The sequence below is a fragment of the Cavia porcellus genome, unplaced genomic scaffold (genome assembly GCF_034190915.1).
Source record: "Cavia porcellus strain 051 isolate PalLab524CR breed Dunkin Hartley unplaced genomic scaffold, mCavPor4.1 scaffold_13, whole genome shotgun sequence".
Classification (NCBI taxonomy): Eukaryota; Metazoa; Chordata; class Mammalia; order Rodentia; family Caviidae; genus Cavia; species Cavia porcellus.
Window position 1 is genome coordinate 56,980,111 of NW_026947496.1, and position 17,291 is coordinate 56,997,401.

General features: G+C 36.6%; 1 protein-coding gene across 6 annotated transcripts in view; it reads right to left on the bottom strand.

The window, feature by feature from the left end:
* Cntn3 (contactin 3) overlaps positions 1-17,291 on the bottom strand; it is a 319,453-nt gene that overhangs the window by 9,552 nt on the left and 292,610 nt on the right. For all 6 annotated transcript variants that reach the window (XM_063260258.1, XM_063260257.1, XM_063260261.1 and 3 more), the window contains 2 exons: positions 16,578-16,693; positions 5,585-5,771 (listed from right to left, as the gene is read on the bottom strand). In XM_063260258.1, coding sequence (XP_063116328.1) covers positions 5,585-5,771; positions 16,578-16,693 — 303 coding nt within the window. The remainder of the gene's footprint in view (positions 1-5,584; positions 5,772-16,577; positions 16,694-17,291) is intronic.

Genomic DNA, 17,291 nt, shown 5'->3' on the forward strand with positions numbered 1-17,291 from the left:
GTTTTCTCATTAGTTTGAAAAGTAAGTTGGACTTAAGACAGAAGATAACATACCTTTAATATTCCTTCAACAGGAACAACATAAACAAAAACCAAAGCAGGTTTAGAGGTTTTTACAGGCAAGTTCTATGCTACAAACAGTTAAAAGAAAGCGTGGCCTACTTTTTCATTCTATTCATTGCTATTTAACACAATCTTGTTAACATTTATTTATGGCAATGATTCTATTTCTCCATTACTCAAAAAGTTAGATTTCATTTTTAAATGTAAATAGATAATTCAATTTTAAAAGAAAATATTAGGGACATATTAATAAAAAAAAGAAACAAATGGCAAAAGTTGAGAAGGGAGATAAAATTTGGCCCCTATCGCATTACTATGTAGATTAAACTATAACCTAGCCTGGATGATTATGCAATTAAAATGTGTCGGGAAACTTTACAGCTTCCAGATGTTGTCTGAGGCAAGAATATTCACTTTTTCAAACACCTCTAAAATATTCAAACTCACTATTTTATTGTCCATCATTCATATTTCCTTTTCATTTCTGTGGACACATTTCTTTGGTTTTCTTAATTTTTTGCCTCAATTTACCCAGAAGAAGCAGTCTGCTTGGAAAAGCAAACCTCAAGTGAAGAAACAACTGTACCACTTAATGTTACACTACTTGCTAAGTGGATACACATATACTATGATTAATGAAGGCATTAAGAAGATAGCATCTCCTTATTTTGGGGGTGTCTTGGCCTGTGATTCAGGGCAGGCCAATCGGTGTTTTCTAACAAGTGGCCACAATATTTAGTTCACAAAGGGACATTACTTGAGATGAGCCAATAAAAAGCCTAGTTTGTTCTGAGCAAAATAAACACAAAGAAGGAACCTTGTTTCCCTAGAGCGTCTGCTGCCAGAAAAGAGTCCTAGGATGCTGGTGACAGTAATATTGTCCTAAAAAGGAACCATGTTAAAATGATGCCACTATTGAACAGACAAGAGATGGAGAGTCATTATCTATACAGCAAATACCTACTGGTTTGGGTACCATCTACCACTGCTTAGAAACTGGAAAGCCAGTTCTATAGACAGAGGAATGGTCATACCAGGCTAAATCTCTGTCCTGAAGGAGCTGATCTTCCAAGGAGGCAGACAATAAAATAAATTATATAAGATGGGTTTGGTGTGGTGCCTCTACGTCCCATGCACATGGAACAGAGCAGCGAAGGAGGCAGAAAATATTAGAACATAAAAGGCTACAATTTAAAATATGGCATCAGCTAGCTCTGAGATTATATTTAAATATACACACCAGAGATATGCAGAGAATGACATAAGGATATCTCAAGAAAGTGTTTTCTAGTAGAGAGGACAGCAAATGTTGAGGTCCTCAAGTGAAAGTGGGACAAGCAAAGTAGAAAATGATAGGAAATGTGCTGGAGCAGGCACTGTATTGGCTGTGTCGGGTATTTTAAGGATTCAGTATTCACATGGAATGGATAGAAGGTAAAGGGAAAGTTCTCAGTAGTGATGTGACACCATCAGAATCATTATAGTCTAAGGCAGCCAATAGTAGCAACAGACAGGACAGTGAGAGACACTGCCTGATCCATGGGAGAGAAGGAGGCCACTTGGAGGAAGAAGCCAGCACTTGATTAGATGTAGTAAGAAGTTGCAGATTCTTGATAAAGTTAGAAGGTTCTGGATCAGCTATAGGGTATGAGAGAAAAATCAGACTCCAATGATTGTGAGATTTCCTTCTTGAGAAACTGAAATAAAAATTTTGAATTTGCCAAAATGGAAGATCCTGTGGAAAGGGCAGGCTTAAAATTTGTTGGGAGGCATGACCAAGAACTGTGCATAGGAAATACTGTTCAAGTTCTTACTGTGTATTTTTGAAGATGTCATTTGAGAGCCTGGATCCATCCATACTGAAAACCAGAATTATGACTTGAACTTTTAGTTACACAAAGCAGAATTTTTGATTTATAGAGTCTTTCTTAAAGACTTTGGACTTAAAGCTCTTAATGTGTTTTATTTTAGAAATCAATGCTTTTCATCATTTATAAGCCACGTGCAAATTTTTTTCATCAGTTTCATTAGAAGGATGATGGTGTTAAAAGTTACCTCTTTTTGAAGAAAATTCATCTTTGATTACTTAAAGAGGCCAATTACTGTAAGTTTAAAAATGGCTTTGAAAGCACTAGTATTTGGATATGAAAAATTAAGTGTTTAATGGAAGCTATAGTACTTAGCTTGAGAATCCTTGTGTTATTTTGCATTAATCAGAAATATCTCTTATACTCTTTATTGATATAAAGCCTTGCATACAGAATGCCATGATTATGAGTACATGAAACATTATAAGCAAGATGGTAGAAAGCCGAAGTAAGTGTTTGGAATTCACAATGTGCAATCAAGAGGAAGTACATCTGATTAATAACAGTACTTCAGGCTGGCCTGCTTCTTTAGGTTTTATTCATCCACTCAATTATCTGTTCAGCATTTGATGAGTTACTTCCATGTACTGGATTAGGATTGAGCACCAGACCAGAGTGAATGAATATAGAGAGATTCTCTCCCTACAAACTGCATAAACCAAAGAGGAAGACAAATAGAAAAATGCTATTTTAGTTCTGTATGCCTAAGATATACAGGTAGTTCTCTTCCAATTGATATTCACAAGAGTCTTACAAAAGCCTTAAATAGAATTTGAAGCTAAATGACTGCACAAGTTAGCAAGATTATTACAGCTACGAGTAATAATATCATAAATAGCTTTTGAAGCTTATCTCTTTCTTGCATTTTGGTACTTTTAAAAATTTATTACCATAAAGCTTAAAACTTAACACATATGTCTTATGAACAAGTTTAAGATGACTAGGGATTTTAATTATTTGTGTGAGCTTCCCATGCAGAAAAATTTTCCTTAATAACAACAACAGGTCAACATGTACACTTTAGGGTGAACTTCAGCAATGAGAGTGAATTTTAAAATTATATTTTATTTATTTTGTGTTGAAATTCCCATTAAATTACAGTTCCACTAGCATAAGAATCGTCTTCAATCACCTCATCCAGTTTTTAAGCAAAATCACAATAAATACTGCTGTTAAATGAGTCATGAGTATTTTAATTATACGGTTGAGAGAAAGTATAACACAGTGGTTACCAATACATCTATATTTGGATGACTGTCCTGTTACTTACTGTGCCATCTCTGCAAAAATCTTCAGCTCTTTCATCTCCAAAGTAAGGATGCTAATAGCTTCCAAGTCATAATGTTGCTTTGAAAATTAAGACTCAACTTATGAAAAGTGCTAAAGAATCAGTCCTAGAAATTTCTCAGTAAATGTTAGCCATTAATATTATATAACATGGGGGAGGATACTGGAACTGAATTCAGGATTTTACTCTTGTAAGGCTGGTGTTGCACCACTGAGCTAAACACTTAGCCCTATATAACACTATTGTTATGTGAAAATTTCTAATTTTGATTAGGAATTTATAAGCAATTTATAAATAATAACAGGGATTTTCTTTTTAAAAAAATTTATTTTACCCTTTGTGCATGATCATAATATTCCTATGAACTTATACTTAGTCACTTCTTTTGTCTTTGCAGTTAAGCAAGTTATGTTTGGTCTCACCATGACATAATACTGTGCTTTACAATTATGGCTTCTGATGAGAGATTACATCAATTTTAAAATCAGAAGAAAGCGCCACATATATCTGCTTGCATATTATTGTGAAATAGAAACTTTTTATTAATGCTGTGTGTGACCTTAATTTTGACTGTTAACTGGATTAAAAGACATGCAGATGATGAATAAAACAAACTTCTGGGGATGTGTGGTTCGATGGACCATGGGGTGTGAGGTTGAGGTTTAGACCTGGTCCCTTACCTCTGCCTGTCTGGGTCTTCTTCTGTTCTTCCTTCCTGAATGTCAAGAGTTAAGCTATTTTCCTCCCACCATACTTTTTCTACCATGATGTTTCAGCCTTAGGATCAGCAGAATATGGACACTGAAACCTCTGAAGCTGAGACTTAAGATGAACATTTCTTCCTTTAAATTGCATGCATTAAGTATTTTATTCTCAGAAATGAAAATGTGATTACTATAATTTGTTTTGAATAATAAATGATGGTGTAGCAAAGGCATATTAATTCAGAATTGTTACTGGTAGATCCAAATTTATTTAATGAAAAGTTGTAAATCCATAATGTTTTCATTTTGTGTATTTTCAAATCCACATGCTCCTGGGTCATTCCTGGGTCACATGTAAGAGAATGGCTCAGACTTCTCCTAATCACTGGGCAAGGATATTATTAAATTTGCTGTTTACAAATGGATGTTACTAAAAGGACTAAAATGTTTTGCTGCTAAAGTGTTGCTCTGCAGTACTCATTGTGCAAGGAAGACATTAGCCACATGTTTTTCTATACATTGTGCAAAAAGAAGCATACATACTTCCCAGAACAAATTAGCAGGATCATGTTTTATATATGTTTTAAACTACCAATAATTATTTTTGACCATTATATTTCATTTTCTGTTACTTGAGTTTTTAGCAATTTTAGTCAATAAATACACGTTTCCTATCAAATTTGGAACTGACATGTAGAATCAAGAAAGCATTCTTCAAATTTGCAACCAAGAAAATCATCATTTCATTTCTATAAAAAGCCAGGAAAGTAAATATATTCACTAAAATACATTTTGAAAACAGAAAAATATGGAGAGAATAACTATCTGCAAGTAAAACTATCAATACTAAACCTATCTAACCTCTTCACGACCCCTTGTCCTTGCCTTTGATATGGGAGTAAGAAGGGACCAAGCATGAAGACCGGGGGACCTGGAGTATTCTCCATCACTTTTAGCTATGATGACAGCAACATGGTGACTCAAACAGGCACCTTCTAAGAAAGCATCAAATGCAGCACAATAATTAAATATCCATTCTTCTCTCCCTTTAATGGAAATATCTGTGGAACACTCCACAGTGAAAGTCAGTGGCTGTCTTTTAGGTTCATTTAGTTATAACTCATCATTAGCACTCAGAAATTTGTCCTTTCTGGGTGGATTTTTAAAGGTGCGGCACCGGTACATTCAGGGGACTAGGCTGATGAGAGGATGATAAACTTTTATAAACATATTGCCATCTTTGGATGATGTAAGAAAGAATAAAAAAAATCATATCTAAGTACATGGTGTTTCTAATTTACATGCTTATCTGTAACCCCCAAGCTTTGTGGAATAAAAAAAAAAATACTGAAAATAAACCTAAATAAACTAATCATGTTTTTTTTTTTTTTTTGACGTTAGACAGATTTAACTTGACACCTGGCACTAAAAGTTTTCAAGGGATGCCTATTCATTTCCCATAGAGCCTCTACCTGTAGATTTAGTGAGATCAGGAAGACAAGGAATGTGGGATTCTGCAGTGATAAACATTTGCAACCAGTGTTGTTTGAATCAGTCTGTAAGACCCATGACTTGAGGTGCCCATTTAGAATGATAGAAGAGGTTATCATATTTAATGCAGGCAATTTTCCTCAGCATTAACAAAATGAGAATCCCACATACGTGTTTTCTTGGTGGTTGCATTAACGGTGGCACTGAAGGGACCAGCACCGGCACTGTTGTAAGCCCTGACAGCAGTGTAATACGCCAGGTTGCTCTTCAGGCCCCTGAGGCGGGCTGATGTCTCATTTCCTGCCACTTTCACTTTGCTTGATGACTCCTCCTCTCCTCCATTGTTCCAGTACCGTACCTGGTGGACAGAAGTCACAAAACATGCCATGGCTAGACAAAAGCACTTGGTTTTTCACTCTGTGATTTTCACGAGAATGAACAATGCAATTTATATTCTTTTATTTATTCAACGATTATTTCCAGAAGACTGTGCCAGGAGCTGCATGAGGCTCTATGTTGCAGCAGTGCCACATATAACTGAGACTCCAAGAGGAAACAGATAATAAAAACATGCAGAAAACATGCATATCAATTCAAAGACTGCTATGTAGGACCAGACTACTGGGTTATAAGTGGGAGAATGAAGGGGAGATCCACATGCCCATCAGAGAGAGGTGCTCCCACTTCTCAACCCCTAACCAACTCAGCCCAAATGCAATGCAGAAGACCGACAGCCCTGCATGTCCTCCACTGGACATTAGTGGTGCCTTTTGTGAAGAAAGTGAACCATTTCACCAAGATCATTAAAAAGTCAGTGGGTCAGCGGACTGCCCTGCCATGACAGCCAAAGGGCAACCTAAGTTGTTAGAAGAGTTGATTTTAAATATAAATGAATATTATAATATCTCCTAATATGTAATTATTCTAGACCATGCAAAATAATCTTAAACTTTTAAAAATGTATTTATGCACATAGTATGACAATATAAAAATGTTAATGAAAATGTCCTGTAAAAAGAGGATAAGGCAGGAAAGTAAATAAACATACATGCTTCCTAATTACTTCCAGTTTGTGCTATGAAATTTAGTTATGCTTTGTTATAAAATTTGGATTGTTCATGAATTAAGAAAAACAGAAACAAAACCAACAATGATAAAATATACAAACAAATAAATTATGAAAAGTACAATTATTCTCTCTTTTTGTTTTTTTCTTTTGAATAGGCTCTCAATCTGTTGCCCATGATGACCTTGAACTTCTGGGTCAAGTCATCCTCCTTTGCCTGCAGAGCACTGGGACTAAACGAGTTACCAAGCCCAGCTCAATTGTACAATGATTCCCTATACAGCAATAGGTTCAGGTATTACTGTGTAATGATCTAATATGGGAATCGCGGAGTTAGCATAAATATGTAAAGCAGGTTAAAAGCACAGGCATATTTTTTCTGTTTGTAAAGAAATATATTCTCTCCTAGTTTTCTTACAAGGAGTAGCTTTTTGCCCTGGCTTTTACTTTTCTATTTATGATAATAAAATATAGAAACAGAAAATAACATTTTTAGGAAATAACTTACAAATTGCACATGTATATGATGAAATTATCAAATATTCCTGAGTGCTAAGAGTCTTTGAGCCAAAAAAGATTTGGATCTGTACAAAATGAAACAAAACAAAACAGTAAATAGTAAAATTAAAGTCTGAGGATATAGCTCAGTGGCAGAGTTCCTGCTTTTCATTGGCAAGGTCTTAGGTTCATCCTCAACACAAGGGAAATAAGGGGACTTGAGGACCAAGTCAAGCTGAACAGCAGTTTTTCTTAATAATAAAAAAATCTTTCCTAGTTCTGCTTGATTGAAGGAAGAAAGACTTCACACTTACAGAGCTTATTTTTCATATAAGGAAAGTAGAACTCTCACATTCACGTGAAATGCCCCAAATTTAAGATTTGCTCAAATTTGGCATTAGTTGTAAAGGCATTGTGTAGACAAACAAAATGTGGTTATGGGTTATATATGAGATAAGCAGTTTCAGTTGCTGAGCAAAAGACAGTAGAAGTTACCATTTCTTTAATCAGCAGCTATGAAATTATCTTAAAATAGCATTACAATATAAATCTCTTTCTAAACAATGAGTGCAAAAGAGCAAACTAAGTATTGTACAACGTCAAGAATATATATTCTATCAGATATACACATGTGAGTGCATGTGTGTTTGTAGAATTTTAAGCCCCTCTAAATTCATATAAAATGTCTTTATATATATATATATATATATATATATATATATATGTGTGTGTGTGTGTGTGTGTGTGTGTGTGTGTGTGTGTGTGTGTTTCTCTTGGACAAGGGTTGTTTGTTTCATAAGAATCTGAAAGGGAGGCTGAGAACCCCAAGAACTTGGACTAAAGGAAACACATTTACTTTTATAAAGCTGTAGTCAATGAAAATGCTAATGGATATCAATAGTTTGCACACATTCTACATTTGCCAATATCAAACACTGTGTGAAGGTTAGAGGGCTCCAAAATGATAAGATGCTTTCCCTGCCCACACAGGATCACCCAGTAATTAAGAATGACACATGCTCAATAATCATAATAAAATATTATAGATAACCTGAACACTGTGGCCTGGGATGTAGCACAAGTCAGGGGAAATCACAGAAATATGAGCTCTAATAATCTTTACTTAATAGAAAAGGCAGTAGAGAGATAGAGAAGTTAGATAACTCAATCAAGATCATTTTGTCTAAGCTTTGATCTCTAATCCACTGGCCATTCATTTTCTGATTTATCAAATTATTTCACTATCAGTTGCCTAAAAATGGTTCTTAGGAGTCTGATTTAAAGAAAAAGAGAAATTATTCTATTATTGGCATGTAGAATCTCTTTTTATAAATCCATTTATAGACAGTACTTGAAAGTTCCTGATAGGAGTATCTGATAGGAGTATGTTTTAAAGTACTTTAACCAATCTCCAAGTATCAGAAGTAGAGATTTATTTTTAGTTCTTCATTGCTGAGAAACAGTAGAAATATTTAGACATAGAGAAAAACTGTTCCAAGTTTGAATATGATATTGTTAGTGAAAATTCATTATATCATCTCAAATAACTTCACTTAAAGAGTTCAACAAATTTACATATAACTAAAACATAAAAGAACAAAAGAGGGCCAGTAATATTGTCAGCATTCTGTATGTTTTTTACATGTTCCATAACATTTTGAGCAAAAATACTTATATAAGTTTAGATCACTTTTTTAATAAGATAAAAAAGTCAAAAAATATTATAAAGGCAAATGCTCCAATTTTCTTCTCAGTTATTCTGGTTCTAAGCAGTAAAAGTGCTCCAACTGAGAGAACAGAATAGGTCTATGCTAATTTGGATTATAGGCACAATCACGATGCAGGGATGAAGAAAATGTGCCAGGGCTGAAGGAACAAGCTTTGGGAACGTAACTGTAGAAAAGAGTTAGCATCAGGTTAACAAAACATGAAGGTGTCATTTATGAAGAGGAGCAGAGAGAAAAATGTATAAAGCACAGGGAAAACTCTGCTAACAACGAAGTTAGCAGTATCAGCTAGTGAGAGACCAGCTACAATACACCGACCTAAAACAGAATTTTAAAATATTATGTTTAAAATACCCATGTTTATTAAAAAGATATTGAATCTGACATGCAAGAATGGGATATAGGGGATGGGGATATGGCTCAGCAGCACAGAACCTGCTTGAAAAGCACAGATCTTGAGCTCGATTCCAGGTAAGAGAGAGAGAGAGAGAGAGAGAGAGAGAGAGAGAGAGAGAGAGAGAGAGAGAGATACAGAAAAAAAGATCAGCCAGATTTGCAAGATAACAAGCAGACCTCATAGGTGTGAAAAATACAATAACTAAAAATGTAGAGTAAAATCAGCAATAAAAATTAAACTGGAAACTAATGCTGGGAGGGCAAATTAATTAGCCCAGAACACAGCCTGAAGGGAGAAATGAAAATTATTACAAGGAGGAGAAATTGAGGACAGGATGCAGAGTTCCAAATATTATCTCTGAAGGAGAGATTAGAGAAAAGCAACATTCACAAGCAAAACAGATGAGAATTTTGCAGAACTGAAGAGAAACATGCATGTTGTATTGTAAGTCTGCTTTGAGTTTAGTGCAGGAAAAACAAGAGGCAATTCCTCTCAAAAGGTCAAGTGAGACTGAACTCTGGTTCTCAAGCTTTGTTCGTCACTAGCCAGCTAGCGGGGTCCAATTTTCCCCTTGAGCACTGGTGAGCCACTGCATCTTGTTTGCCAGTGGGTAACTGGCCCAGGGAGGCAGTTAACCGCAATTCTTGGCACAGCAGACAGCAGAAGAAAGGACAGTAAGGAGGAGTCACTCGGGACAGGGGCCTGTCCTGGTCATTACCAGGCCTCTACTATTGCAGCACAACCTGTGAAGATGCAAACAGTAGCCACCACTCAGCCACTGTTTAACCCCCGGCAGTTTCACTGACTCTGAGTCCACGCTGGCTATGAACGAGTGTTGCTATAGCAAGACAAAATATTTAAACGGGGGTGGGAGAGAGAAGGAGGGACACAGAGAGAGAGGGACAGATAGTGAAGACATTCACGTAACTTTTACTATGGTACGTTTTCATTCATTGTTCTCTTTTATTACTTATTGTTGCTAATCTCTTACTTCTATATTATTTGGATGTAATTTATACATTAAACTTTACACTCCATGGTTTCTAGTGTCCACTGGAAGTCTGGGGACACATCTACAGATGAGGAGGGCTACTATACCACACACTTAATATGGGTCAATCATCATATGCTTAAAAAACCAGCTTGATAATGTTTCATTTCTCCCACAACAAGGAGTCATCCAGCTAGGCATTCAAGGCCTGATACTTTATGCATCTATGAAGCAGTTGTATTTCAATCTCCTTATGAGATAACGCGATGCTCTCTGGGATCATAAAGCCACTTTGCAAGTCAATATACTTTTATACTGGTAAGTATACAGATACAAATTTGAAGAATATGAAGACTTAAAATGCTATCTTATTTTTGTGAGTTACTTGGCTATTGCAAAAAGTAATGTTCCTGCTGTGAGGAGATGTTAATATCACTGACTCAGTGATTTCACTTAATTTAAAAATAAAATGCAGTTTCTAGAAATAATGTATTAGATAATGGCACGTTTTCTTGACCATTAAAGAACAGGTATACAGTAAGAAGTACTCATTTAAAAGGCTAAAATAATTATGGGTATACTTAAAGGTTTTTAGAAAGATGAATACTTTCGTATCGCTGTTAGATTGGACACAGTTAAGTAAAAAGAAAGCAGGCAAAAATGTCTTTTAGGAAGAAAAATTGAGATGTCTCAAGTGCTTTTCCTTCTGCTCAGTCCTATGAGTATCCATTCCACATGCTGGTCAGCTCTTTGCCCTTTCTGACTTATCACTGGATTTAGCCAATAGAAGGCAGAGAAAGAAGAGGAGAAAAGAGAGGGTGAGATGCTGATCCCCATGCATCAATCAGGAAATGGAGTATTTAACCAAGAGCCACAGCAGCACCCAGAAGCACCCAGCAGCACCCAGCAGCACCGGGCACTGAGGGCTGTCCTTCAGCTCTAATGCTGACAATGAAGCACGCAGGTCCTATGGTTGCCCATCACTCTTTTGATCAGGTCACTGATATCCCTCTCTCCAGCACAATCAGCCCCTCCACCGCTCCAAAGTCACCATTTTATTCACTTGAATGCATTTGGTCTGCCTTATATTAATGTAATATTTCAACTCATGTAAATGTGTAGTGACTTCTCTATCCAAAACAGGGAATGAGACACATGGCACGTATCTTTTCTTCTAGTGGAATTTTTATATTAAAAAAGGGTACTCAAAAATTTAACATTTTTTCTATTCAAATTAAGATATTGGGAATTAAACACATTTTGTATAGCTGTTGGGAACAGGAGGCTGGATGAAGGCATCATGGAAATTTCAGGGCGGGATTTTGTTACATTGTGTTAGATACACTGGGTGCCAAGCTGTTACAAAAAATCTATGAGGTTTCCCCACATATGTTACTCTAGTGTATATTTGTTTAAATTTCTCATACAAATTATTCTCCCAAGGTTCATTCTTTCAATTTTTTATAAATAAGTAATAATTGTACATATTTATGGGATAGTGTGTGATATTTCAAAATTGTACTTAAGCTGTATTAATCAATTCAGGGTAATTAACATTATTACTTCTGTTTGTTGCTTTCAAGCTTTTCTCTTCTAATTATTCATAAAAAATATGTAACACACTACGGTGAACTCCCATATGTTATCCTTTCAGAACAGAAAATGACTTTAAAGAAACTGACAGTGTATACTAGGCATGAAACTTGGCGCTCTGTTCCTCAGGCAGCCACTCTCTCAGAACTTAAAGGTTCTGGTTCATCTTTATCATATCTGCCTCTCTTGTTCTACCCAAAAGGGCACTAGACAAGATCTAAGCCTGGGCATAACAGCTCAGCAGATGAAATAAATTAGAGCCTAGGGAAAAGAGCTCCTCCACTACTGCTTGGTCAAATCAGAAAGAAAATTAGTCTAGATGCTAATGATGATGTGTGCTCAGCATGCCGCATAGCACATGATCAACCCTCACTGAGATGAGAGAAAGGCAGGAGCTATTAACAGTTTTAAAGTCAAATTGGTGAAACCACAACCCAGAAAGTTAGCCACATGATTGATAATTAAATAACTCTCCTAAGTCATTTAGCTTTCTAGGTTAATTTTAAAGTCCTTCCTGAAACTAAGAAAAGACATACTTTTGTCTAGGTAGAATTACATACATTATTTCTTAAGATTTTCCCAATTAGTACATCTTTCTTTTAACTTGTTTCTTCTTCTTCATACACATCAAGTACTTGGGGAAGGAAATTTCAATTATTGTTGTCCTTTAACGTAACATTGACACTGCATTTGGAGAGTCTGTTTGCTGTTCTTTACAAAATAAATGATGCATTTCAGCCCACAATTAATATAAAAAAGTCAGTCCTGTTTTCTTGCTACTCTTACCTTTAGCCTCTTCCAAATGGCAATAGGACTAATAACCACTGGGGTCACACTGGGACTGTGCGGAGTATTCCTGTATTACTTCACAGTTCTCAATTTTTTTTTCTTGCAGTGAAATCTCACCCTCAAGACCAATATTCAAAACAGAGAAAGTAGAAGCTGCAGCCCCTTTGGGCCATTTCGACAATGGCTGCTTTATCTCATTTAATTCTCAAATGAAGTTGTGAGTTATTGACTATTATTATCTCTATTTTAACTGAGCCTTAGGGAGCATTAGTAAGCTGCTCAAGGACATGCAGGGGTGAAATAGCAAATCCAAAATTATGTTTATTCAATTGACGCATTTTTGCACACCTCCAACAGATTTCTTTGCTCCACCACACCAAATGCAAGATACTAACCACTCTGGCCCCTTGGAAAACATTACTGAACAAACAAGCAGAGTACCCTATCTCTTGTGAACCTCATGTTACAATCCGGTTGATTTGAATGCAGGCTTGTGTACTTCTAAAATGGTGGGTGTCTTAACCACGCACCAGCATGTTTCCACTAGAATTCTCCTCTCCATACATAAAACACTCTTCAACATGATCAACAGTGTGGTGGTACTACTTTCGTGCAGAATATCCTTTTTAAAAGATTCTTTATAATTTTAAATTTATATATTTAAAAAAATCTCTCTCTCCTGCCCATGCTATCCAACAATCACCAGTAGTTGCTAACAGTCCTACAGGGCCTGAAGTTGGTATCTATATTTATTTCTCTTAATTATTTCACAAGGCACAACAAAATCAGAATTGTGAACCTGGCATAAGGGGAAAGTTCCTCAGGGTTGAAGTATATTTCAGTTCCTCAAGTGAGCAGCATGAAATGTTTTCATTTATTTTCTTTAAGTAGTCAACTAATGGGGAATTAAGTCACAGTCACTCCTGTGACTCCTTTCTCAAAGCCTTTGCACGGTAACAAACAAAATGATTCGATGCCTTTATTGCTAACATTTCAGGGCCACCCTGAATATTACTGTTCAGTGAGGGAAGGTTTTCCCTTCTTTGATCACCAACCTAGGTCTGAGAAGAGGTAGACCCAAGGAGATTTTCAAAGCCCCCTAACATTTTCTCCAAAATATTTCTTCTCTTTATTCCTGGTTGCATTTTTCTGTTCTCACCATTGAGGATACCTGGCACAATCTTTTTAAGGTCCTGAACTTTGGAAATAAAGCTAAAGGGAAGATAACTCTTCTTGGTAGCTTTCCATAAACTACCCTGAAGGAGGGGAGCTTAGAGTTGAATGTTTGTTAGGGCAAAATAGATAAAAGAATATCTGAAAAATTCTTCTGAGATATGGCATGAGCCAATGGGTAGCTTATTATAAGCCTGAAATGATGAGAAGTCTATTACCTTTGACACCTCATTCATGCCTCTCTGAATCCTTCTGAGGTTAGGTCTATCGCTCTCCTTATTTGGCAGGTGAGGAAAATGAGGCACACAGAGTTCATGTCACTTTGTCAACACAGGCAAGAAGTGGCAGATTTGGCACTGGTTTGGGGTCCACTACTTTATAGCTGTTCTCCTCCGTCCACCCCACTTAGCTGCTCTGTCCCAGTTCCAACTATGGCTTCCTCTTCCTAAGTCACTACTTCTATCCACTGCCATGGAATTAGATATTCTTCTCATCAACTCTTCTTGGTTCGCTTGTCTTACTGTATTAGTGTGTGGTTTACTTCTTCAATTTCCTTAACTCTGGAAAACTGTTTCTGATCTGGTTTCTCTATGTTTTGAAGGTTTTCTTATAATGAAGTATGGGGAAAGATGTTTCCATACAGATACTATACTTTTTAACATGTGTATTACCAAAAAGCCCTAGATGTGGGTTTGGTGAGTGTGATTTCATCACTTTCATGGTAAATTTAAGTAATTCTTGGCAAGGGGCTCCATGAGCTTTACTTTAACCATCACTGCTTGAGTGTTTGTCCTTTCTCTAATTTATGCACATCAATCCTTGTTTGGATAAAAACACAAAAATGCTTTCAAAGGTGTTCAATTACAAAGCAAATTTATTGGGGGAGAAAAACAAAGTAATATGGAAAAGAATATAGTCTGGGAACTGGAGATTTGGGCAATTGTCCAAGAACTGTTCTGCTATGCTCTCTTTGAGATTTCACTGACTTTCATTTCCTCTATCCTTTAGGTGACAAGAGCATATCCATCCCACCTCATCTGCACAGATCAGCTTTCTGCTGCTTGCCTGTGACTGTATCACAAGAAGGACGTACTATGCCATAAATCTGCCTGCCTCATGTTTACTAACACTAATCTCTATATTGTTTACTTAAATGTCTTAAACAAGAATGTGACCAATTCAGCCCATGGCCCAAAGACCCCTGCCTTTGATCATGTGGCTGCTATGGTACAAGCATTTATGGCATATAGAGGATATGTAGCTATGTGATGTAAACATGCCTGTGGATATGTGACCGAATCAAGAGTTATACATGTGAGAGACATTTTCTGATTGCTGACTGCCTTAAGGTCACCAGCCTTCCTCTGCCACAGCCTACTGCCATGTCTCTGCTTTATCATAGCCCTAAGAGCAATGAATTCAGCTGGTCATGGACTGAGACTTCTGAAATCATAAACCAGAATTAACCTATTCTCCCTTAAATTGACTTTCTTAGGTATTTTGTTTTAGTAATGATAAGGAAGACTGATATGACAAGATGAAAACCCAATTACTATGATCCCTATAAAATCATTGTTGGACAAATCTTAAAACCTTATATTGTCACTTCCTAGCTTCACTGTTCCACACTATATATGGCATCCAGTCCAAATAATTATGCATAGGATTCAAAACTATCTTTGATCTGACCACTGTGCACTTCTTTAATCACTCGCTCTAATGGAACTTTATTTCACAGAGGACCTCTACCCCTCTGCTCCCCAAACTTACACAGCGCTCAATCTGGAATGTTTTCACTCCCACCATGCCTGCTTTATTTTCCTTTGAAGTCTTTGTTAAACCTCACCACCCCAGGAATCCTGTCAAGATGGGCTCATATTTTTTATTCAAATATTTCCTGCCTGCATGACCTGTTCTGACTTTCAATGTATTTGGTGTTATGTTGTATCCGTTTTCAGATATTTCATCTTATTTCACTAAACAAAAAGGCCTTTGGAAGAAAGAATTACATTACAGGCAGCTGAGTTCTCTAAAGTCTAGAAGAGAATCTCATAACATAACAAAATCACCAAGAAAGTATGCCAAAGAGCTGGAGAAAAGTGATTTCTCATTGACATGACCAAATGTTAAATTTAATATTGGAGTTTGAGTTTACCCTTATTTTAAGTCAACTCATCTGTAAAGTTCACCTCGACTGTCAACTTGATGAAGGTATCCAGGAGACTGAAAATCACACTTCTAGGTTTGTCTGGATGTTTCCAGAGATGACTGGCATGTGGGACAGCCAACCGAGGGAGGTGACCTGTTCTGCATGTGGACAGCACCATCCAGTATGGGAAGGCGCTCAGTAAGAATAAAAGTAGGACAAAGCCAACTAGACCGATCTCTGTCTGCCTGTCCCTCCCTCCTCCCTCCCTGTTTCTCTCTTTCTCTCTCTGTCTTTCTTTTTCCCTGTTCCTTTCTTTCCTTCCTGATTGCTGACTGCCTTAAGGTCACCAGCCTTCCTCTGCCACAGCCTAGTACCATGTCTCTGTTTTATCATAGCCCTAAGAGCAATGAATTCAGCTGGTCATGGACTGAAACTTCTGAAATCATAAACCAGAATTAATCTTTTCTCCCTTAAATTGACTTTCTTAGGTATTTTGTGTTAGTAATGATAAGGTGACTGACACATCATGTATCAGATTCCACCATCATGATAAGTGAGTTTCCTTTTATTTTAGTTGTCAGTTCCTTTCTACTTGAATTAAAGTTATGTAATTCAACAGGTTAAGTTGTATCCACTGATGTGTATCCACTGATGATTAGATCAAACAACGTGCTTTTGGAAAAATTTCAACTACAGACAGAACACACCTAAGATTTTAAAATGAACGAACACAAGGTAATATGGTAACATGCAAACAGGAAGTAAGTTTAAAATAAATTACCTCATAGCCAAGTAAATGACCATTGCTTAACTTCCACGGAATCGTGTTCCATGCAACTTCAATTTCTGAGGAAGACAGGCTATGAGCAGACACCTGAGATGGCGCTACTGTGGGCTCTGTTTAGGAACAGACATAGAAATATAATGATAATTTTGGTACTTAAATTTTTAAAAATTGGAAATATTTTTAAAAGCATTTCAGTGTATGTGAAAATTTTATATGTATTCTGTAAAAACTTTTGGCAACATACCCAAGTCTTGACAACACAGAAGCTAGTCTGTGGCTGAGGAAGAGCTGGCATCATGGCCACGAGATTTTCCTTGCTTCATGGCCCTAGAAGCTTGTACTTTCCTCCTCCCCACCATTTCCTTGGTCTTCATTTTCTTCCTTTATTTTTCCTTTGTTCTCTGCACCCTGTCTTTGTTACTTTTTCTTTCATTTCAGATCAGCTACCTGAGAACTCCTTTGTTTTTAAATGCTACTTATTTTTGTGTAATTAAATTAAGGTCAAAATCAGGCAGAGTTATTTGCTCAATAAGCATGGAGTGCCTTCTCTAGTTCAGCCCCCAGATGGGACATATTTAAATTAGATGGATGCAGACTCTTCAGGAGATAAGACATACACATGTGATACGCTGTAGGTACATCCCCTCTATAATAAATACTCCTGGGATTTGGAGGATCCACAGTGATTCTCCATTCCGAAGACTTACT